The 26,525-nt window shown below is 37.0% G+C and overlaps 1 protein-coding gene across 1 annotated transcript in view; it reads left to right on the forward strand.

The window, feature by feature from the left end:
• The window catches only part of VPS13A (vacuolar protein sorting 13 homolog A), a 4,910,496-nt gene extending 4,888,567 nt beyond the window's left edge, over positions 1 to 21,929 (forward strand). Inside the window, exon 72 of the mRNA XM_044060868.1 lies at positions 18,114 to 21,929. Within this exon, the coding sequence (XP_043916803.1) occupies positions 18,114 to 18,164 (51 nt within the window). The 3' untranslated portion in view covers positions 18,165 to 21,929. The remainder of the gene's footprint in view (positions 1 to 18,113) is intronic.
• Positions 21,930 to 26,525: the final 4,596 nt, after the last annotated feature.

Genomic DNA, 26,525 nt, shown 5'->3' on the forward strand with positions numbered 1-26,525 from the left:
TGGGGACCCAAGTTGATAGCAATCTCTCCTTTGAAAACCACATTGCCAAAGTGGTTAGAAAGACCTTCTACATAGCCCACCTCATCACGAAGGGTTTCACATCTAGATCAAGAGAGGTAATCGTGCCTCTTTATTCATCCCTCATCAGGCCCATCATAGAATACAATGCCCCTTTTGGGATGTACCTTACCCGACACCTGCAGCAATTAGAAAGACCCCAAAAGTATCTCACCAAGAGGATCAAGGGTCTCAAACAGATGCCATATGCTGCTCGGTTAAAAAAACTCCAGCTCTACTCAGTTGCATACTGCCTACTTTGAGGCAATCTATGCCTGACATACAAAGCTATGTCAAATCCAGAATTAATGGACATGCTCCACTTCAGTAAATCTAAATCTCTTAGAGCCACACGCACGAGGGACTTGAACCTCAGCACAGAAATAAATAGAATTTGCTGGAGGGACAGGTTCATAACCCAGAGGCTCCCTTCGCTCTGGAATAGAATTCCAGTTCATGTGAGGCAGAGCACCTCACTGAATCTCTTCAAGAAGAATCTCGATAAGTGGATGGGGGATCGTAGGTTTGTCCCAGGGATTACTCCCGTGTCACTATTAGACAGAGGCACAGTAAACTAAACCTTAAAAAGGGCACAGTATACTCAAATCAAGGGGTGGCGTAAGCCATACAGAATCGAGCTAGGCTTATAATTGACCCAGAACAGATAGCCTAGTATGAACCTATGAACCTGTGATGGTCCACTATATGTCTAGCCATAGCATTAGTGGGCTTAAGATGCTTCATATCTAAAAGATGTTCCCTAACCCTCTCTCTAAATGGCCTACTCGTTTTCCCAACATAGAAAGCCGTACAACATAGACACTTAGCAAGATAAACAATATTCTTACTATAACAATTAAAATGACCCATGATGTATACCTGCTGATTATTAACCTCTATTTTACTCCCAGTCGTTAAAATATATGAACATATGGAACTGGAACATCTCCCACATTTAAAATTATCAATTTCCCTGTTAGTAGTACCATTTTTATACAAAGAAAATTTCTCAAAAAATTTTTTAAAAAATAAATCCTTTTTAAACACAAATCTGGGGGTATCCATAAATTTAGAACCAGCATTTTTATCCAATTGCAAAATACCCCATTTTTTTAATATCACCCTAGTAACATAATCTGAATCTCCATTATAAGTTAAAATATACATCAAAGGAGAATTCCTTGTATCAAAAGCAGAACCAGACCTTACCAAAGCTGTTGTTCCACTAACAGAGTCAAGTATACATTTATAAAAACCACTCTGTCTCTTCTTTAGTACTTCTTGATATAAATCCATACATAAATTTTCCGGATATTCTCTATTCAAAAACATAGAAACCATATAATTTAATTCATCCACAAATTCATTATCTTCACTGACCATCCTGGCCGCCCTAACCATTTGGCCCTTAACAATAGCCTTCTTCTGGTGGCCAGGATGCCAACTACTATAGTGAAGATAAGAATTTGAAAAAGTGGACTTCCTGTAAATTTTGGATTTCAACTTCCCTTGTATCTGATCTAAGGTTAATCTAACATCCAGATATGTGATAGTGTCTGTATTATATTCATGTGTGAATTTTAAGAACCAAACAGTGTTGTTGATATACTCAATAAAGGCTTCCATAATAGTCAAATCACCTTCCCAAATAATAAACATATCATCCAAAAAGCGTGTATACATTTTGATATACTTATTAAATGCACTGGTGAGTAAAAAATGCTCCTCCCAATATGTCATAATATAATTGGCAAATATGGGAGCACATGAGGCTACCATAGCCACTCCTTTATTTTGCCTAAAGTAATGCCCCTCAAAAAACACAAAATTATTATACAACACTACTTCCATTAACCTAATCATGGCATTAATTTGATCTTGCTCGAACATTCCTGTTACTCCCAGTTGTTCCTCTAACCATGCCAAACCCATATCCTGCGGGATTGCTGTAAGCAAATTACATACATCAATGGTTAAAAATATAATATTACCATTAATGTTAAAGCCTTTTAACTTCTCTAGAAAATCCCAAGAATCTTTGATTATATGTGGGAAGCATTTCAAACCCTTCTTCATGTGATAATCTAAATATTGACTAATAAAACAAGTTTTGCTTCGTTTGCCGTCCACAATAAGTCTAAACTGTACATTTGTGAATTTTTGGAATACCAAAAATTCCACTCACCACTGGATATGGATTACACATAAACTCATAATCATATTCAGTTATTTCACCCTGAAATAACATATCCTCTAATAAAATATCCACTTTTTTATATGAAATATTGATCTAATTTATACTAGTCTCATCATAATTGTCATCCAACAATATAGACATCATGATGCTAATGTAATCATTGTTATCTACAATCACCACTCCATTTCCCTTATCGAGCTTCATAATATGTATATTTCCAATTTTTCCTACAGCATCAAGAAGGCCTCGTTCTTCATCAGTCATGTTCACATATGTTTGCCTCACATGATGTCTATAATATTCTCTTATATCCATCAAACACATTTTTTCATAAGTGGATATCATAGGAATTAAAGGAGGATTAAATGTACTTGATTTTCTTAACATATCATGTATGTCCATAACCTGTATATTACTAGCCCCTTCACAATAAATTCTCAAATTCATTTTACGTATGAATAATTTCAATTCTATTAGTATATCTGCCAAAGAGCCTGTTCTACAGGGAATAAAAGTAAAACCCTTAGAAAAAGATTAGCAAACTCTGTATTAAAAGAAAAATGAGAATAGTTATATAATTTAAAATCATGTACACTATTTTCAATAATTGTGGGATTACATAAAATACCCTCCTGTGTCTGATGTACCATATCCATCTCTAATTCAGATAAAATAATATCCTCTCCCCCACTATTAAACATAATGGGACCATCGTATTTTTCAAGTCTTTGATTAATAATAATGTCTGTGGCCTTTGTAATGTTAACATCCTGAATTTCCTCGCATAATTGGCTAGTTACGTTCACTTCTTTAAATTCCCCTATTGTACTTGATAAAATATCCTGATTAACATAAGATTCATTAAAACACACATCATTTTGATCTATAACATTAACATCTGGACAAGAAAAACACGTCAATACATCCCCACTTCCATTTACCCTGAATATATACTCAAATTGATTAAATCAGAGTCTATTTGTGTAAACGAAGGTCCATTGTCAAGTAAATTATGCTTACCAGCATTTAATGTCCCAGACATAGTCACAAAATTATTAATAGTAGAACAATTGTTAATGTCCATTGCTGTTTCCACCTTATTGTCTATAGTATTATAAAAAGAGTCTTCCTTATCAAAAATAACATAATTCAGTTCAAAATTCACATCAAAAGAGCTTACCGGGTTGCTTATAATATAACGGCTTACCCGTTACACCATCCACTTCACCATGCACTCACTCCAATTGTCATTCCATTTTTTCTAGTATGTTGTAACACTTGCGCAATGACCTCTAAATGCACTTTTAGAGACTTTGTTTTATCTGGAATAAATGTACAACATTGTTCTCCTATTAAGGCACATGTACTCCCGTGGGATGCTAGTATGTAATCTAATGCCATTCAATTTTGTAAAATCATAGTTCATATGGCCGTCATTTTGACAGTAATGTCTGAGATTGCACTGAAAGTGGCATTTGCCAATACTTCAACCAATTTAGATAGTTTTCTTAACTCCCAAATGCCTTTTGCTGCGCTATACAAAGGGAATATACATGCTCTAGAAATTACATCATCTCATGGATCCATATCTTTTAATTTTAAATAATTAAGATTTTGGTGGCAAATATGTGATGTATCTAAGGTGCTTACTGGATTTTCTGGATTTTCAATTAGAGGTAATATATCTCTTTTCCTTTTTGCATTTCTAGTACTTTCCTTTGGTAACTCTTTTACACAATGCATTGCTGGTACTACTAGCTCTATATAGCAGGTGCCACACAATCCCTTTGGTAACCATTTCTAAGCATATTTACCACAAATGTAATACAACCCATCTGACAGGGCAACACTGTCAGAGCCACCATCTACCCCAAGAAACTATCATCTTAGGTGATTTCAATATTGACTGGCAATCCTGTTCTGGCAGCAATCCAACCCATCATGTACACCTTCATGGCTTCACCCAACTAGTCCGGTCACCAACCAGGATAAATAAAAACTCCAGCAAGCATGCTACCCTGGATTGGATGCTAGTCAGTAAGAGCCCCCAGTCATATATAACAGGCTGCTTATCAGATATCCTCAGTGATCACTCCCCAACATTCCTACTCAAAAAATACCTATACCAAGCTAAACCCGTCATCTACCATCAAATACGTAAAACTAAACTTTAACCCACTCACATTCATCTCACCCCTCAAAGAATGTAACTGGCATCCTCTAAAGTACCTCAGTCTAGATGACGCAGTTGAATTTTTTAATACTACCTTCCTGAACATCCTTAATTAACATGCCCCCATAAGATTTTCCAGAACCAAAGCACAACCCTCCCCATGGCTACAGAAAACCACTAAGTCAGAAATGAAAAACAGGGATAAAGCCTTGGAGCACTGGCGCAAAACCAAAACCCTCTCAGCTAGACAGAAATTTCTAGAACTACGCAGTAGAGTCAAAAAGCTAATAAAACAGGACAAATTCCAATACTACCAGTCTGCCCTAGACTCCTCACAACACAGCCCCAAACAATTCTGGTCCTCCATAAACTCCATCCTCCACCCAGGTAAAGTCAGTAGCCCTCCTCCTAACATCCCTCACTCCTCAGAAAATATTGCTACCTCATTCAACACACACTTCACCCAAACCATACTATCACTAGCTAAACAACACAACCCCCTTCCCATCCAACCCACACCTTCAACTAGTAATCTCCCCACTGCCTTCTCTTTTTCTCCTGTACCTACCTCCAACATAAAAAAACTCTTAAATAAACTTAAACCCACCAAATTAGCAGCAGACAACCTCCCAAGTGAATACCTACAAATCGTAGCTGATGCTCTGGCCTACCCAGTATCCATCTTGATTAACCGATCTCTGTCAGAAAGTTACGTTCCCACACTGTGGAAAGTATCACATATAATTCCTGTCCACAAAGGCGGACCCTCCGCAGAACTAACCAATTACCGCCCCATAGCTATTCTCTCTCCACTCTCCAAAATACTAGAGAGATGCATACACTCTCAGGTCTCAGACTACCTCCTTACTAACAACCTCCTTTCCAATACTCAGCATGGTTTCCGACCAAGAGTAAGAAAAACTTTTTTAAGAAGCTGTACATCCTCTTCTACTGTCTCAGACTGGATTAATATATCATATCATCAGTACAATGTAACACTGAATCATCCTTTTCTAGATGTTGCAGGATGGACCCTACGGTCTGGTGAAAAATAACTGAACTGTTTTGAAATCCTTGAGGTAATCTTGTCATGACATATTGCTAATTTTTAAATGTAAAGGCAAATCATGGCCAATCTTTTTTCCTGAGTGGTACTGCAAAAAAAGCCATTTGCTAAATCTTTTACTCTAAACCACTTACTTTGTGGCTTAATATGTGCAGACAACTCTGGAACTCCTGGAATCAAATGTACTGTAAGAGTTGTTTATTGATTAACTGTACTGTAAGAGTTGTTTATTGATTAACCTTCCATAAATCAATAACAAGATGATAACTCCCATCTTTTTTCTTGACTGGCCAGATTGATGAATTTGTGAGACCATTGCCTTTTGTATAATCCCTTCCTTTTCCCATTTTGCAATACATTTTCCATATGTACTTTTGCCTCCCTAGGAATGGGATATTGTTTTTGAAATGGAGGTATATACTCCTGATCACTGCCCACCTCTACTGGCATTTCTAGTTTTCTACAATCAGTGGGACACTTGAACCACAGATTTGGGAATTGCTGATGTAAATGCTGCCACACATCCTCACTGTCTGTATTTACATATCCTGTAGGCATCTCGGGTTTTTCAGGAAGAGAGATTGCACAGCAATCCACATTTTTTTCTCTCTCTCCTATTTTCCTGTCTCCTATCCACAGAATACTGTTGGGCAAGTCAGTTACTATGCCCAAAGGTCCTAGAATGTGCATGCCAATAATGGTAGTTGAACAAGATGGATGCATTAAAAATGCACCCTTCCATGTCTGTCCTTCTTGGTTAAATTTTATGTCTACATCTTGGCTATTCACTGCATAGCATCCTGTGCCATTAAATGCTGAAATGCAAACCTTTTTTGTAGGATTCTCATATAACTGTCTATTTGTGATGGATACTGCTGTTCCTGTGTCTAATAAGACATTTTTTTATAGTGACCCCTCTTCCCAGATATCAATCAGTGGTCATCTGTGTCGACCCCTTTTCAAAGTAGTCAAGAAAGATATCAGAGTAGGGGGACACACCCCTATTGTAAGGAGATCCACTCATCCTCCCCTTTATTGTCAAATGCAATATGACACACTGCATGTTCTTGCTTGTTATCTTCCTCTGTGTCTAAATGATCTACATATTTAGGTTTTTCAATCTCTTTTTGTAACTGCTGCCTAGCCATCCCGTCTGCCTGCTCTACCAAATGTTTTGGATTTACAGGTGAGGCTGCTTGAAAATCTACGGGGCATACATCCCCTTTTTCCTGTGTATTGATGGGCCTTATAACTGTCTTTACCAATAGTGTTAAGATCTCTGTACATAGACCTGTTTTCAGATTTTTCTTGCAAATCTTTTGGTTCTGTTTTTTGGAAACACACCCTGTTATTCCTTCTTTTTATGCCAAACTTTGTAATAATCACAATTTTGTTTAACGTGTCCTTTTTTCTTACAGAAAAAAAACATGTTGGAACCTTTTGTTCATTACCTGCACCCGATCCTGGTGCTACAGACACAGGAACAGGAGCTGGTTGTTGTTCACACCACCATTGCCTTCCCCGGTTTTTAACTTCTCCATTTACCTCAAATGGCTCACTACGCACTCCTAGTGCAAAGATATGGTGCGAGTATAATGTCCCATCATTGGCCATAGTCCGTCCCCTCATTAATTTTTGTACAAAATCAGTGAGGTTATCTGAATTTTCTTCATAAATGCATTTACTATCCCCTGGGACCCCTTTGACTTGCTGTAGAAAGCAGTGTATTAACTGTTTCTGTATTTCTGTTTTTTTCGTGTCCCTCTCTGACCTTTGATATATGATCTGAAAGGCAAGTCTGAAAGGGTCAGCTTGTTCCATTAATTTATCTGAGATGGTAATTTCATAATTGTCTACCAGCTTAGCTGTGAGAGGCTGTCCTTGTCTATATGCCATTAGAACAGCTGTCATTCGTCATACTTTAGTGTTTAACCGATAAGTGTCTTTCTTTAACTGAATGAAAGTATTAAAACATTTAGGAATAAAAATCCAGAAACATCTAAGTAATTCTTCTGTCCATACATCAGATCCTGTTGTGTAATCTACCCATTCTTCAAATGAAAGCATGTTGTAAAATATGCCTTTTTATCATTCCACTGTGGTAAGCTTTGTAATAATCTAGACTTTGTATATAGATCTGCATTGGTGCCCTGTTCTATGACTTGTACTGGTTTTATGCTCTGCAATTCCTCCTTTAACTCTTCTATTTGAAAATTAGTTTGTATTAGATTATCCTGAATACCACTAACCAGATTTTCTTTATCCTGTAACTGTTGCTTAAGATCTGATATTTCCTTTTGTAGTTCTTTACAGGTTTTATGATTTTTTAGTAGACTCTTCTGTTGATTGTAGGGCCCCTATTGCACTTTTGTCAGAGGTCTTGTATATCACTTCTGAACTTTTTGACCTCACCTTGTCTGTCTCTTAGAAATTTGTTAAATGATCAAGAACCTTACTCCTGTCCTCATCTGTTGTGTGTTGAGCAGTGGCTTCATTCCACTGTTGTACATATCTTTTAAAGGGTGTAACAAGATCTGTAGGGGATTCTGTCAGTAATAGATTTGACTGTTCTATCAGTGCAGTAACAGAACACAATTGTTTAACATCTGGATATAACATAAGCATTTTACCTTTTGTTGGTTCATCACCATTAACAGATTTATTTTTACAGTCTAACCTTTGAGCTGTAGCTTGCACTGTATTTTTATGGCATTGCACACAAAAAGCAGGTTCAGATGATTCACATAAACATTTACTATGACATGCTTCATTTTTTGTTTCAGATACCAATCAAATGTTACAACCCATTTACATAATGCATGTACATCAAGTTACCCTACTAAGGTTTTACACTTACTAATGTGCTGAGTATACCAATATTGCATTTTCCCCATAATTTATCTGGTTGGTCTGAGACAATAAGTGTAAAGCTTTTTTTTACATTTACTGCTATACTCCCTAATGTCATCCATACTTATATGTGACACTTAGCAAAACAACAGGTGATCAGGCTGTTGTTGCAGATGGCCGGAAAATTTTTCCATAGTCACTCAAGAAGCTTGTAAAACAAAGTTGGCAGTGGATGACTATGTAACCTTGTTGCTCACCTTTCTTGGAGAATTTATGGCACTGCAATTTCCTTTCCTGTACTCCAGTCTCACTCCAGATTCAGATGTCTGAGGAACTGTACTGCTGTAAACTGTAGAACACTGAAGTACTCAACATAAATGTTAGTTACTGTGCTTTTACTAGAGTGACCTTATACAAAGCATCACATCACTCCTCCTGTGTTCGGATACAGGCTAGGGTCACCATTAAAAAACTTTTGATGGAAGGTGCTGCTGTGCTGTACTGGAACTGGAACCAAAGTCTTCTTAAGACACAAAGTCTTGTTGGCTGTTTACTGCTGAATCAAAGCCTGGTTATCACACACAGTTTTGCATGACTATTTGCAGTCTGTTTAAAACACAGAGCCTTGCAACCTGCACTGATGAAAAAATATATTTTACAGCACAATTCTATTTTGCTGTAAGCACAGTTACTAGTAAATAACTTATTCTTGTAACAAACGACATGTACTGTTCTGTCAGTTTGTAGCATAAATGTGCAAAGGTTTACTCTTGATTAGTGTGGAAGATTATAACTGCTTCTCCAATACAGTACCTCGGAACAAGTGTGTTCCTACCAGTACCTCTAACATAGCTGAATTTTAACAGTCTACTTTTATTGTTCGTGTCACACACTTAAGATCCTGTTTTCTTCTTGGTATTTCTTTTTTGGGGGCTTAATACAGAAACATCTGTTCTACTGATGCTTTTCTTTTTAGACTTGTTTTTTTTTTTAAGGAAATGTTTTGTGATTTTCCTTCTGTGAAACATTTATTTGTGAGAATGCACGCAATATTATTGTTTTCAAAAAGCCACGTCCATTAACAGAAGTCTAAAAGGAAACATTTGTGAGAACACATCAAACTGTTCTGCTTTTGAGGTAAAAAAAATCTCCATTTATAAACAGCTTTGTAAGAGAGCACATATTGCTGAGTTTATAAAAAGCATGTCTATTAATAAATACAGTCAGAGCTATGTCACATAACGAGTATGGATGCTCACTACGTATTGCTAAGCTCTATTTCTATATTTAATCAAGCTTTATTGTATGCCTCATTTATTTTGTATTTTTATAGCAGAATTGATTTTAACCTTTAGCACACACTAACAGTTCATAGGTTCATAGGTAGGTACTAGGCTATTGGCCTGAGGGCCTACGTAACCCTAGCCAACAAGGTTCCCTGGCTTACGCCACCCATGAAAGTTATTTTCCTGTGCCACTGTCGAGCAGAGACACAGAAGTGATCCCCGGGGTGTATTTCCTATTTCCCATCCACTCATCAAGATTTTTCTTGAAGATTGCTAATGAAGAACTTTGCTTGACATAGATGGGTAGCCTGTTCCAGAGTATGGGCAGTATCTGGGGTAGAATCTATCCCTCCAGCATGTCCTGTTTATTGTGGTAACAAGGTTTAGGTCCCTAGAGCGTGTAGCTCGGAGGGATTGGGATTTCTTTAAATGTAGCATGTCCAACAGCTCTGGGTTTGACATAGCTTTATATGTTGCTCACATTTTGTATATCTGATAGACGTTTTAACAAACATAAGTAGGAAATTATAAAGGGACATACACCTCTGTTGTGTGCAGAAACTTCCTCCAGGCTTTATTCAGTGTTAGTATGTACATTGGTTGCTTTAGCAGCCTTTCAGTGTAACTTTTCCATCAAAACACAAAGCTTCTATAAATGATATTCACTAATCTGTTACTCAGTTAAACAACTCCCTAAATATTTTTTAACATTAGATAAACCAGAAGGGATTCCTGTATTTTGCAACCTTTCCAAGGTCCAAAAGTTTCCACTTTCCCCTTTGGTTCAGTCTTAGATGAAATATCTGTTGTCATAGAGTGGAACCTCCAGCCTTTCTTTGGCGAATAATTTAAAGAAATTTGAATGCAAGGAAATATACCGTCTGCAGTCATGGACATAATCAGTTAGTACACTTCTGTTAGTTACAATTTAGATTTAAAAGCTGTTAGGTATTTTTGCAAGATGGTGACAGAACTTGTCTTATTTTATTATTGCTGTATTTTGCATTAACCCGTAATAATTTTGAATTTAATTTTTATTATTACATGCAGGTAGATGGTACCCATTTATGCTAACTTAACAATGTGATATGTTACAAAGTTCTTTTTTGATCTACATCAATTTTTTATCATCTCAAAATGTTTAAAAGGTACATAAATAACTTAATTTTTTTAAGCAATTGTAGAAGATTTTTTTCCTGAATGCTTTTTCCTTCTTCTCCTGCCAACTATCAGGTCACCCATCTATCAACCAAGCCCCATTCACTCCCCACTCTTAGGTATTTTGTAGTGAATGCAAGAGAGCACCAGGGGAAGTAATCATACAGACATTTTGTTGTGGTGGTTTATGCCCTCACCAGCCTGGCAGTGAAATATTTGTTGTGGGACCTAACCCATATTCTTGTCATGGGGCAACTGACCTTTATCACTTCAGAAGCCACTATGCTCTGTGTGAGTGCTTACTCCCATCCACATATGGTGAGGGGTACCACATTTGTATCTCAGTGTCTGAGCACTCACTACTGGCCCATGCTTTGAATTATTTCCCTTCCTCAGAGGGATAGTGACATTGGACAGTGACAGTCCATCCCCTCTTCCCCACAAGGATAGGCACTCTTGTTCCCCCCATGCCAACTGAAAAAGATGTTCAAGCCACTAACTGAAATTTGGTCACCTGGGGTGTAGTCAGAGCTTTATCCTGTCTGTACCACTAGAGTTGAATGAGAGGGGAAAGGTTTGAGGGGTTTGTTTCTGAACTATCAGACACTGTTTTTACTTATGGTTATGATTATGAGGTAAACACACAAAAGGGTAAGCTATTATATGTGGAACCATGGAATATGTGCACAGTATGTAGAATATGTCTGAGAAATACAGCTTTTAATATATTTTTGTAGGCTGACACTGTGTGCCCAGGGAAAAGTTTCTGAGGATATAATAAACGGGCTAAGTGAAAGGAGTTATTTTAAGAACCTGTTGTGGTCAAGTTATAAAAGTGACCCTCTCAGATGAGTTTGACCTAATGCTGACATTCCCAGTACTTCCAAAATTATTGTGCAGTTCTAAAAAAGTGTGATTTCAGTAACTTGCTCTTGCATTTTTAAAGCTTTGTTTTTGCAAGTAACTTTGCCTCACTGTACTCCACCCACAAACACACACACCTAATATTTGTATATGTTATCTCTGATTACTTTACCTCAGAGTAGAATGAACAGCTCAAGAATACATTCACCAAATTTATACTTAAGTTTTTGCTCTTCTAAGGACTATACGTGCAGTTCTAGGAGGTTTAGTCAAGAAAATGGTCAAGCAATAAATACTAGTAAATGTGAAATCTATTATTGTAATGAAAATGCTGATGTTTATTTTGCACAAACATTGGCATTTATATTTCTAGATACTGTTTTTTGAAACAGTCCTACCTAGAACTGTCAAAATCTCAAATAGAACCTTGAAATGCCTTTCTTATTACTTGGTAAGGGCAAGACTTAAATCTGAGGAGGAAAATGCAGAGTCACTATGTTTGTCTTATTCTACTTGTGAAAACATGGTTACTGTACCAGATTGGTAAGTCAGACGGTAGCTGTGGATACTTTTTTTTTTTTTTTTACTACTGTCAGATGTATGTGTAGTCTCCAAATGATACACTGAGGAGTCAGTAGAAAACTCCTCTTAGAATTTTAACACTTAAAATGGACACCAGGAGCAGATTAATTAAACACCCAGTGACGAACAGTTTTGTGAATGTCGTGGTTCTTATCTTGCCAAGAGCAAATGGTGTTTTTTGTTTTCACGCTGCTGTGGGGCTGAGGTGCAGTAAAGTGATGAGGCTGATGCAAAAAGAAGTGCATTTTATTTTGAGGTTTTGAGGCTTTGCAATGTAATACCAATAGGACTGAATGCTGAAATCATGTGGAATACATTTCTATAGTGAATCTGTATTATTGTAACATTTTACATTGTTACATCATGCAGTGATGTGTATCTGTCTATATTGTAAATGTAATCTGTGGTTCATAGAGAGAGATAACAGAACAATTTGGAGAGATAAGTATATTTCACGGAGGATATAGCTGCTGTGGAACAGACACCCCATTCACATAAAACAAAGTTGATCCTGTCCATTTTCAAATGCAACTTAGATCTATGGGTGGGAAAAAGAAAATTTATCCCAAGACTGCCCCATGTATTACTAATGGACAAGGGCAGCTCCTAAATGCTTTATCGCATTCATGGGTCCCTTCAAATTATCTGTGGTATGATCCCAGTTATTCCTGTTAGGGATAATAATTAATTATCGACCATGAGATGGGTAAGGCCAGTCTAGAACCAAATTGGGAAAAGTTAAGTGTAAAAAGGGAAACTGGCTAGGCTTAAAATGGCCCACAAGGATAGCTAGGCTAGTACTAACCTATGAACCTATAAAAGATACATGAGTAATTGGCTAATCTGTTAATAAGTAAGTGAATTTTTGTTATATAAGCTCCAGGCTTTAAGGGAAAAATATTGGAAGACTGCTACTGTAGCCAAGGTACTTGGCAACACTGAATCAAGTCGGAGGTTTCTGCACACAACAGAAAATTTAAGCCTATTTATTATTCTCTATTTGTGTTTCCTGAACAAGATTTTCCTCTGGTAGAAATAAAAATTGTTGCTTTTAATTCTGATGTATTTATTTATTGACATTTAATTACCAGGAAAGTCCAACTGGGTAGGAGCCCATTGTTAGTGGAGGACCAGGGAGAAAAACTCCAAAGTATTACAAAACGTTTTAAGAACAATAATTTTATAGTCTTGAAAGAATATTACAAAAAACAACCACTGTTTAGTTATACCAAATTAGACATAATCTGAAAACATTGGTTAAGAAGACATGGAGATTATATGATAATGATATAATAGTTAGAGAACTTTTAACCAGGTTATAGGGAGATTAAGGGATAGTGTAATACAAACAGGAATTGCAATGCGAAGTGAGAGAAAAGCAGGCTTATGGTTTATTTAGAGAGAAAGCCAGGTGAGAGAAATTGATAGAAGTAATGAAGTGAGTGAAGAAGGGAGAGTAAGGAGATGAAAGGTTTGAACAGGTATTTGTTCGCATTTAGGGATATAGATTTTCCTGGTGTTGAGCAACAACAGAGCCAGCTTTTAGTTAGGAAGTCTTTCAAAATGGTTTTGAAAGATGGGAGGGAGAGTGTTGACCTGATGGCTAGAGAGTTCCAGGCTTTAGCAACATGGTACAGGTACAGACAATGCCCAGGAGATTTGATAGGTTTGTGGACAGACAAGAGTTTTTTGGTCATTGGATCATAATGACCTACTGGGAGAATAATTCTTTGGAATGTTATTTAGTTCTGGTCAAGTAGATGGATTATTGATAATGTTATAGGGAGTTATAAGCTGTGTATATGTTTGATAGGGTAGTTCTAATCAATTTAAGCTTGGGGTTTCTTTGGGAATCAAAGTAGTAAGGTATGAGTAATTGGTGTAAACTGTATAGATTTTAGCATGATAATTTATCTGTCTAGACCTTACCAAGGCATTTTATTTTTTACTTCTCCTTACCCTAAGAAGTTGGTTAACTTCCTTCAGTAATAATAAATAAGTGAAATCATTGTACTATTTTATGCTTAACTTTTAATAGTATTTTAATATTTAATTGTAATATGTTAATTTAATGTATTTAATTGAACAGCATACCTGTAGAGTGCTGTCCCGCATCCATCATGCAGTGTCCTGATGACACTGCAGTCTTCTGTTCTGCAGAGTACTTAATTCTCAATAGTACCCCAAAAATCCTTTACCAACATTGGCACTTGCATATCAGATTCACTCTTGAAACTAAATATCAGTAAAACAAAATTTATGTTTTTCTACCCAGCTAGTTTTAGAAACCAGATCCCATTGAACTTTTAATGTATGCAACACTCAAAATTCCTCTGGAAGTTGTGTCTACCTTCAAATTATTAGAAGTTACAATTGATCCACTACTAAAGCTTCAGCGTCATATTAACAGTACCTTACAAGAGTTCAGTCCCAAACTAGGTATGCTGTACCATTCTCAACCCCTTTATGAAGCCATTTGCATGCATAAGCACATTGTCCATTCTCTTCCTACCTAAACTAATGTACTGCCCCACTGTTTTCATAGACTTGGGCTCTTTTCTGTAATCCAAGCGTATCCAGTCATGTCCTGTATCCTCAGAATTTGCCACTGGACCTATTGCCAAAGAGCAAATCATTGTCCTTCACTCAGAGCCAGTAAATGCCTGTAGAGTCTGACAGCAAATTCAACACTGTTAAGTTGTGCACTGCTCACAAACTTTTATACCAGCCTGAAAAATCTCCCTCATTAATTGCCCTAGTCACCAGGTATTCATCAACCATACTCAACCAGGCCAGTACTATTGCAGTCATCACAGAGTCACTTTTCAGCTGTTGAAAAAAAAAATCTGGCACTCTACAATAGTACAAGCACTCAGTAAAAAAAATCTTCATTCAGCCTGGATCTGTCAGTACCTCCTTAAGTCTGACACACTAAAGAAACCATCTTTATGTGTCTTTCTCTTTATAAGCAAATATTGATGATTCATTGTCAGTGCATTCCTTTAGTTTTTACCTAATAATTTGTCATACAGCCAGTAAATTTATACATGCACATCACTGTATGTCAACAGAATTTTTGCTGTATTTATGTACATATTTTTTCTTGCTATAACAAGCGACTTGTTGACTCACTTGTCTCTGTAAGTGTATCATATCGCAGTCTGCTATTTATCAGTGATGCTTACATATCTGGAAATGGTTTACTATTGAATAAGCGAATGCACTTTGTTCGGACGGCCACCTCATCGACGTGTTTTCGCGAACCGAAACCGCGAAAACTGTTCGCTAGTGAAACCCATTCGACGTTCGACATTACCAGCCGCACAACACCTCCACACCCATGCTACCATGGGTCAGAAAGGGGCGAGGTTTTGCCGTTCGCACATTTGGGAGTCGGTGCGGTGACGATCGCATTTTCGCCTTCGTGCAAGTCGAGTCGCCCATGTCAGGATCGGCATTTCAATAGTAAACCTCTGGAAATACATGATACATGTCATTTATGTTATGTACCTCTGTTGTATCTTTTACTATTCTGTGATCAGATTACTAAGTTTAGTAATGACCAGTACTGCTGTTGTGCTTGTGAGTATATTATTACTCTCTGTATATTGTAATGTGTTAACAGGGTGCTTCTGTCTCTAGGCCTCCACTGAAAATTTCTCCTGCCCAGTCAGACTGCCACAGTTAACAAAAACAAATAAATATAATAGAAAGTAGTCTTCCAAAATATGATAACGTGACTACTTAAGGGATAGAAATAACAATTTGATAATACCACACAAAGCCCACTGCATTAAAAGACCATACAGTGAATGACTGTCTACAGACACGTCATGCAGTAATGTTGAATCTGTGTATCTAGTTTCAGTTGAACTATCATGTGACATAGACTTGCAGGACTTGAGTGAATAAAGAATTGTTTAGAAAAATAACTGCTGTCAGACAGGGCGTTAGAAGATTTTTAAATGTTAACCACAAACCATATTTCTTCTCTCGGTCAGTTGCACAGAATAAATTTTCCAAACATAGAATGATGATCAGGGAAGTGCCTTACGGTTCAGTTAGGGCCACTATTATTTGGTATAGTGATGTCAGAATGTCCAAAATCAACTCTGTATGGTTAAGTAAGGTCTCTGACAATATTAAGATAGGGCGGGCAGTAACTAATGCTATTGATTGGCATCTGATGCAATCTTATTTAGATAACCTGTATGAATGGATAACCAAAGGCATGAGATTTAACAATGGGCAATGTACTGTTTTACATTTTTGGCATAATAATAATCAATATCCTTACATTTTGGACAGTCAGATTTGTGTTTCTTCTGAGGTAATGAGAGATCTAGGTATCACTGTAGATGCAAATCTTAACTTTGAAGTAAATATAGCAAACATTAGGAAATGTTATGGTCTTATGAGGAATGTCTTTCGATATACTAAAGCAGAGATATTCCGGTGTTACTAAAGAACTATTTGACAAGTATAAGCCCTATTATTAAATATGGGAGGCCTTTATGTGCATTAAATGTTTCACAACTGAAGAATTTGGAGCAGTTTCAGAAAACCTTTACCAGAGAGGTAGATGGCTGTCATAACTTCTCTTGTAAAGAAAGACTGGTATACTTGTCTTTGTATTCTTTGACTTACTGGTTTCTAAGAGGCGATTAAAGACCTTAAAGACAAATTATTGGCTGCCATTTAGATATTGACTTTATTGATCATGGCATTGGTACAAGGAATACAAGTTCAGATGTAAGAATTCCTATTTCCAGTTTGAAGTTAGAGATCTTTCTATCATTTTAGAGCAGGAAGGATGTGGAATTTATTACCTAGACATGCAAGACTGGTAAATGATTTATCAATATTTAAACAGGCATTACATAACTGTTTTTCTAAAGTTTTGTATTCTCCAGAGATGTATTTTAGGCAGACTTTAAATTGGCTAGTGTAGGTCCTTAGTTTGTTAGTTTATTCATTGAAACATTGAGCCATTGATTGTGATATCATAGATTTAATTATTAAGGATTACTTTAACAAAGACTGTAAGGTACTATTTTTTTTCTCACAAACACCAAAAGCATACATATTCATCTATAAACTCTAAAACGCATCAGTCTGCTACAACAAATACAAAGGCATTCCAATGGTGAGGCAGTACCACTGAGCAGTCTGCTTCCACTGTTGTACCCAGCTGACATTTACTGGTCAGGTAAGATAAGCTGCTAGTTCAGATGCCATCAGACACAAGTACAAGATCATTAACACACACTGCAAGTAAAGCAAGCTAAGTAAATTAATCAGTGCTTGTTTTTAATGGTAAGGACTGCAGTACTGAAGCAGCCTTTTACCTCTTAGTATTATTGAGGACATTTTAGAAATGCAGTAATAGTTGAAACACTTTAACAATTGTAAGGCTTTGGGGGGGGGCAGGATGGAGATTTTTTAACTTTTAATTTTTTGAGCTCTTTGGAGCAGACTGTTTGTTTGCCACTTCACAGTGTTGGATGCTGAGAGTAATTCCTGACCACTGCAGACCTTAACTGAAATCCTGCCATTGCATGAGAGGAGAGTGAGGTACCCCTGTACAAACAGCATATATATTTTTTTTACTTGTATGCCATACCCATTTTGCCACCCAAGTGCCTGATGTAGGGCTATTACAGCTGAGAGCATCTGTTGGTGCATACCCCCGGTATTTGTAAGCATGTATACATACCCCAGTATCACTACCATGACTGACATTCCTGTTTATCACCCTTCCCTGCCCCCAGGATAGGCAAACAGGTAAAGTGTTTTTTTAATAGTAATACAAGCTTGTCTGATAAGCAAATGAATGGGCAGATAGGAATTAAGCTAAAAAGATTTTTTTTTTCTTTACAGTGGGTTCTTGCCAAACTGGCAGAAGCAAGAGAGAGCCTTGCAAAATTCTGAGTTTGTCATTTTCTCTGATTTTAATGGTGCCTTTGATGTTTGGTTGGAAATGGAAGACTTGAATCATTCTCTGAACCAGGCATTTTGAAGAAAGACAAGAAGACATTGGAGATAGAGAACTCAAGATAGCCAGTGGATCTTACACTAATAATTATGCAAGCTGAAAAACAAATGGTCCTAATTAAGAAATGTACAAATTGCAGTGTTCCTTGGACAGATGTATTAGAAGAATGAGAATGCTATTTCTGTAGCTGATCAGTTGCATTTTGTGTTTTACTGCTTTAAATTGTAATTTGCACTGGTAGGTAAAGTTATGAAGACTATGTTTTTATTGTACGGGTATTTGTGACATTTTCACAGCAAAGTGCAATGCATCAGTGAAACTTATTAAGCACTTCTCCATTAAGTGCCATTTCAGTACGTCTAAGATAACAAAGTGCCAGTGGGCTTCTGTAATGGAGCTGTTGCAACCACATTGCACTGACACAATTCATTGCCTGCTTTTCTTTTTAACTGCATACACCAGAAAATTTACATTACAAAGACAGACGTTATATTCCATATTCCATACATGCCACTGTTTTAAACAATAACTAGGGTACCAACTGTAAACATAAACTGAATGTTTGCATTCAAGAATGCTCTCAGCAGTGTCTTCTTGACATCTTCTTTAGGTACAGTAATGACCTTGTAGAAAAAGTGGCATGTTGCTGAGGATTTGGCAAAAATTACCTACTCCTTTTCGGATTGTGCACAGTGTTAACTTCTGAATTTATAGCCAGAAAACTACAGGTGAGACCTGGGTTTGTCATTTCTGAACAGCACTCAGAAAGAAGCACACCCTGCAATACAGAACAGTGTGCTTTCTGCTTTGAGTAGCTGCAGAGACCATTGGACAAGGCTTGAACTAGCAGTCTGTCAGTGTCAGCTTTTAAGCATTTCTTACAAAGGATGCCGTATGAGCTTTATAGTTAATCACAGTGCTTATACTACTGAATTTTGCCTAAATTACGTGCACACAGTTGTCAGTATCCATACAGCCGAATGACTGTAGTCTCTTGAAACTACTGTCTCTAAAGAACAGCATGTAGTTGCATTGCACTTTGGGTGTTGGAATAACTGAAGTTATCATCTATGTCATCATAATGGTATTGCAAGGATGAAGCTGCTGTTACTCTTATTGTTATTGCGTACTAGTACCACCTTGCAACACCTAAGTAAAGTGCCCTTATTGCACAGTGTAGTCTGACCAGAAAGAAGTTGCTGTTAGAGAAAAACTTGTATCCACAGTACCCCCTCCCCTTGAAAAAGAGACCGCTTACACCTTGTTATGGTATTGTCTTTATTTTTTTTAATGCATTTTAAAACTTGTTGCCTTTTGGGTTTTATAATTGCGTCATCAAAAACAGCTCCAGTCCTTTTGTAATAATCCGTCATTTTCTTCTATTTTTTGTACTTGTCTTGCCTGTTCATTTTCAAATAGCATATCCGACTGCCAAAACTCATAGCTGAAGTAAGATCAGCAGACTTCCAGTTATAGTTGTGCATTAAGATTTACAAAGTGATGAATCTGTAGAATGGTAGAGCTGCCTTATGGTAATAAAAATGATAAGTAAAGCTGAAAAATGAAAGTGTATTTGCCTGTTCGGGTGGGGAAAATAGCAGATGGAGAAGTAAATAGTGTCCTTTATCTGCAAGTAATTGATGGAAAAAAAGTAAAAGGACCTTACATTTTATTTTATATTAAATATGCATTTTATAAGTGCAATATTATTGTCTTTGTTAGTACTGTCTGTGTTATACTTCCAGGAGATGACACATCTTTTGTTTTTGGACTTTTAACTGTCTTGAATAGGAAGGGTAATACGTTCATTACTGCTCAACCTGTTAGCTATTACTTCTTACAAGCACATGCATTCTCACTTATGCACATATATGTATTGGAATATTAATTTACTTAAGATTATTTACATTAATCTGTTTTGTATAGCATGTAGATATGTGCTGTTCAGTTGTTAACTATGTTATTTGATAACTCATAAAATGTAAAATAAACAATTCTGTATTACCAAATAGAGGTAGCATATCCTTTCCATAAATCCAAATAAATATGAGTGCCTAAACTGCAACTTTATAACCTCACCTTTAAAGAATGATTGCATTTCATTTTTTTATTTTTTTTTTAATTTGTATTTTCTCTGTAGCAAGGTGTTCAGATCTTTGGCCACAGTCTGTTATTGTTGCATGTTCCAAGTCTAGATTTCTGAGTTTTGTTTTGCTTTTTTTAGTGATTTGCCCTCATTTTTCAAGTGGTGCTAAAAATATTTTTAGATCATGATGATGTATTGGATTCTAGTTTATCCGCCCTGTTAGCTGATGTACATTAAGATAGTTTTGGACTGAGAGACATACTGAATATGAACTTTTGAAATGGGGAGGCTCCCACTGAGTTTACATAAAAGTCTGTTAAAAACGCAAAGTAATCATTCTCCCATGAAGACGCTGCATCATACACACAGCACAGATGTAGTGAAGCTATCATGACATGACCATTGTTTTCAATAATTAGTCATGCGACTACCATCATTATCTGATGTGGTGCTTTCTGGATCTAAAATGTCATGTAGATTGTCGCCTTTGAATGCTTGAACTGTTGAACTTCCATTTCTTGTAATTTATGCACATACACACACACACACACACACACACACAAAACTGAAAGCATTTTCACACTGTCAGCAAGCTTTGATGCAGCTCTACCAGTTAACATATTGGTACATTTGAATACCGATGCTTATAGGATTTCTATGAAGTTCTGAGCTTGACTACTTTGTGGAAAGGATGCATTTGCAAATATATCACTCAACAGGCAGGCACCCTTGTAATGGTATTTGGCAGACCTAGACACTGCAGTCACATCCAACTTGGATAAAAAAATACACATTTTTCAGTCCCCAACATACATAGACATTGATCTTTGTGGTGGGATGACAGTGAGGGGCAAGTATTGTGATAGTGTCCTTTAGTATGCAGTGTGAGAGTGCATTATGTGTTTCTGGTTTAGTTCTACCTGTCTCACAAATGACACAACTGCTACCTTCCATTCTTAACCTGTAAATCATCCTTAACTAGATTATCTCATCCTTATTTTACTTATTTTTGTTTAGTTAAATGCTGAGATTTATTAAACAATCTAGAAACTTCTTACTGTCATTCCTCAATTCCTATTGACCAGTGCTGTGGCATGGAATAAAGGACTGCATGTAAGCATCTCTTCTTTGTTTATATATATATTCCTCCAGTCATACTTGTCCATTATGCAGTACAGGGCATGCATGCCATATGTGAGGGGCACTCCAGCCATTATTCCCTTGAGTTACCTTCATGCCATTTCCATAAATGATGTAACTGTATAACTATACAAGTACTCTTTCTCAAGAATTACTATGCAGAAGCCTGAATGTTTACATTTTGTATAGACTAAGTAAATCAATTTTCTGTTTTTAAGTAACACTGAATACAGTTCTTCCAAATCCAGCCCAGAGCTGTTAAATTTGGTACTTGTTTCTTTTTTTTTTCCTTACTTTTGGGAATTGTCTACTCTATGTATTGTTCAAGTTTTGGTATGTTAACTGTGGTTTGAAGAGAACAGTTCTTCCGTAAGCATGACATATTTATTCAGTCTGGAATGCATCTTTTTTAAGTCACAAGAACTGAAAATGGTATTGCAGTTTACTTCAATAAAGTGCTTATTTCCACCAAGAATGTCTAGCCTTTTGGTTTGTTTTTCCATCTGCAGGCATCTGTCAAAGTTTAAGTAATTCATAGGTAAAAACTCATTAAAAATGAGCACATTTTTTTCTTGAGAGTGCCAGAATCATCTTCACACAGTGGGTTATTGTAATATTTATGTTTCTGTATGTTGCACAGCACTGTAACCATCTACAGAACATCCCTATGCAGTACTACTGACTTTACACAGTCTAAGTGATTCATGTAACACTTTCACTTGACTTCAGATATCATTCGCCATTTCTGTAATATTGAAGTGATTACTTTGTACTTAAATAAAAATGATAAAATTGTATGATTGGTTTGTATGTGGATGCATCTCACTAGGAGCTTCATATGTATACTGTGAATCGCATGATTTTAGAATATATAAATTGAGCAATAACACCCAGCATAGTGGGGATTGTACTTGGGACTTATCAACTATCTGTGAGTGCTGTTAGGTCTAATGTTATAGGCAAATAAATGACGCCCCTTGTAAGGTGCATTATTCACTAATACAATATCGTCTGGGACTTGTTATTGCAATTAGAAATGGGCACCAGTGGATGAATATTTACAACAAATGTTAAGAAAAAAAAGGACTGCTTCACAGTGTGTTTGCTGTTAAATGCATCTTACTTTGAGGATTGCTAGGCTATATGTAAACCACCATGCATACTCTTCCAGGTGCACTATTATAACCCACTTCCTAATCCTTAACTGTGAAGTTTGGGTTTCCTATGTCCCATTTAGCTTGAGTTTGGGCATCCTTGTGCCAGTAAAGGAATGCTCAAAGTTTCAGTATCCCGAATTCTTTCTAGTCATCATAATGTGTGTCGTAAGAAAGATGTTGATCATTCCCACTGCTGCAGAATTCTTTAGGCTACATATGACTTGTGTCCTGCCCAGGACACTATAAACTAGCCAGCTTCCTCTCACACATCCATTCTTGCTGATAATTGGACAATGCTGTGGAGAGAAAATCAGCAGTCAGAGTGAAGATTACTTCAGTTCTTTCTTGTCACTTTTTGAAGAAGCAGGTCAGAAGCTCCACAGGAGCAGCAGCTGGCCATCAGCTTCAATTATGGCAGATAATTCCCAGTGGGGAACTCTTTCACACATTACCCTTTTAACAAAAAGGTAAAAGTGTTCTTTTTTTAACAGGACCTTTTAGTAGTATTTCTCCTCCAAGAAATCAGGACGTTTTAGTAGTATTTCTCCTCCAAGAAATCCGGTATCTTTCTAATATTGTAAGTTTCCTGTGAGAGGCCATTATCTTTAGTTTCAAGCTATTTAGGGGCTATTTTGTGAGAACATGTTCTGCTTGTATAAATGTTATGTATTTTATTTCAAAATTTAGTGCCTTGGCAAGGTATTGCAAACTGGATTCTTTATCTAGATCCATGACAGGCTTTACTGTGACCATTCTCCAGGGCGTCTGGATCCATATCCTTCCTTCACGCAGATGGATAGCCTTTGGTCAACAACTCATATACCCTAAAGTCTACTGTGCCAGTGGGAATGATAAACATAATGCTGTGTAAAATTGCACTTGCCCATAGCAGTAGCTGTTTGAATTCCTAACTGCAGCAGTAGGCATACCCACCATCCATTCTCCTATTTTTGTATATAGCTATTTGCCGAGATATAAAATTAATTATTATTATGTGTCTTAGTGGTTCAGGATAAGTGTACTCATTCTTAAGTTTTGGGCAAGAAAATCCTGAAGCAGTTTTCACTTTGACTGATGATTTTCCCTCCACAGGGCTGCCCAATCAGCAATCAGTGTAAAGTATAGGAAGAAGCATAAACTTTCGGAATCTGGCTGGTTTTGTCTCGGGCAGGAGACAATCCATATAGCCTGAATGCTACTGCACCACTGAAGAGTTTGAACATCTAGTGTTATGAGTAAGTGCCACTTGTAAGTAACTGTACTTTCCATTGTTTGATGCCTGAAAAATGTAGCCTTTCTGAGGGTTTCTACTGTCGTCAGATTAACATTCAAGACTGCAGCAGAACCTAGAGTCAGAGCTTGATGTGCATGAGTTCCATAAGTACCAGTGCTTCAGCACACCATCTAGGCTGCATTACAAGAGAATATCAGAACCTGCCTTATTGTGTGGAGACTGCTGCAGTGGACCATACCCAGCTTATAAGGATTAGCTAGAGAGTTAGTTCCTTGAAGCAGCAGTTCAAGGGCTACAGTGAAGTAAGGGAGCATAGGATTAAACCTAGGCCATTGTTTGTGTTCTTTTTAAAACCTATTGTATTTGCATTAATCTCCCAGCGTTCATTATGGTGACTGTAATGGAGAGGTCGGTATCTTACTCATTGTATTTGGGTGATCGGGACTTAGAAAGAGAAGACATACAGTGGCAAAGAAAAAGTAAAAGAAAAAAAGCAGTGGGGAGTATGGCCCATTTCCCCATGTATATTACAGTACCTCTCTGAATCTCAACTAAGGTCCAAGTGATCCACTCCTTTCTCCTGTCAAAGCTGAGTCTGTCTTACTGGTAAGCTTTTAGCAGAGCTCTGCTGAGTCATTTGATGTTCCCACCTTTGTGTTAATCTTTCATAGCCTTTAAATGCCAGGTAGTTGGTGGCTGAATCAATCAGAAACAGCAGTAAGCATTATATATTGCTGTCCGTGCCATCTCCATTGTAGGCCTTTCGGGCTTTGATGCTGCTACTAGTATGCATTTTCTCAGGAGTGTAGTCTATTGACCCCTGCAAGTGTGTGCCGGGATGTCCCTTGTGCCATCTGCATGAAAGAGGTACAGGTCAACCTCTCTGCAGGCTATTCAGTAAAGACTTTATCTCCCTCTACCTACAAATCATCCAACAAAGCTGAGTCTTAATGAGATCAAGGTTTTTGCCTGCGAGTCAGGCAATGGTAATATATTTCCTTGTTTGGGAATCATAATGCTTAATGTGATCTTTCATTAGCTGGGCTAGCCATCCCTAGCTGAGGAAAAATTAAAAAGACCCTTTGATATTGCTGTGTTTGGCACATGTGTCAATGTGATTTTGGCTGCTTAGAATTAAAGTATTGATTCATTTTATGCTCAAGAACATATAAAGGGCACCTCCAGAATGGTGCAGCTTTTTGCCCTAATATCCAATGTCTGACTCTGATGGGATTTCTTTATTCCAGAAAATGGCCCAGGGACCCCAAGACCTGGCCATTATGCTTACCAGAAGGAGAATTTACTTTTGGATGTTTGGCAAAATAATTTATTGCTTTGCTATTCTTAACTTGTTTTTAACTGTCTCTCTTATCTTTCTGTCCTTGTGCCTTTCTCCGTTATGACTATATTTTGGCAAAACTCTGTGAATTCTCCTGCTCATGGACCACAAAGTCAGTACAGAAAACTCATTAGACTCTGCATTTGGATTTGAGGTACCTGCTGCATTATTGACTCCAGTAAAGTGCCACAGAGGGTTACTGTAGTTGCCTGTAATGTGATGGACATTTTTGTGGTTGTCCGTTATGAGGAGTCTCACCAGAAAATTCGAGGCACTTCTTTGCAGAGGGATCTCATCTTTAGGGAATTTTGACAAGATGCTATTGAGGACCTTTTGAAGAGTCGTTCACCTTGAGTTTCAGTCTGTATGGTCTCAAGACCAGTGCTGACACTTTCATTAATTACCACTGATGTCATTTGCTTATATGTACCTTTAAGCAGCTATCCAAGGGCTTGCACAAGTGTATAAATATGAGCATGTGCAAGTCTTACTGCCATTTTGTAGATAGCCATTGAGATGTAAGCATGTATGTATGTAAGGTTTGCCTTTTAAATAGTTTTTTTCATATTTTATGATGATGCTATCCATCCTGATTTGTTTCTGTGTATTAAAGCATCTAAATGAAATACCCCACCTGCTTGTCCAATGTGTTAGAGAAGGATGAGCAACACGTTGCCAGAAATGAGATGTCTAAAGGACGTGGAGGCAAAAACAGCATATCTAAAGGGCATGAAGTTAGTGTCAGCTTGGCTAAAATGACTTAAGGCACTTGCCTGGAACTGGTGGAATATAGAAGAGTGAATCATCCCTAAAATGTGCATATTTTGCGAAACAGGTTAGAAACGAATTTCAGGTATGAAGACTTGCTCAGCAGTATTTCATTTTTGCATAATATGAAGAGGCATACAGAATGTGCTAAATGATATTAGCATAAACTGATATGTACGATATTGATAAACATGTTTGAATTACTACAGAAAAAGTTTGAAATAAAGTCCAAATTGCATAAAATAAATAAAATAAAAAGGAAATGATTGCATTTTTGAAAGCATGTATTTTTTGTATTAAGCAAAGATATCTGAGTTATCAGAAGTGTATAAAGTGTTTACATGTTTGTGCAGTATCACAGTAAAGCTATTTCACAAAGTACAGCAATTACAGAGCATATTTCGCAAAGTACAGTATTTCAAAGTGTTTATTGTACATTTGAATGTTATTACAAGCTCAAAGAACAGTTTGTTCATACATAAGTACAAGGGCCATATTTTCAGTGTGTTTGTGCATACTTAGTGGGCATGACAGATGGATTTCGAAAACCCAGTGCACTTGTTTTTGAGAGTA

This window comes from Protopterus annectens, chromosome 2.part0 (assembly GCF_019279795.1).
Source record: "Protopterus annectens isolate FY-2018-M chromosome 2.part0, PAN1.0, whole genome shotgun sequence".
NCBI lineage: Eukaryota > Metazoa > Chordata > Ceratodontiformes > Protopteridae > Protopterus > Protopterus annectens.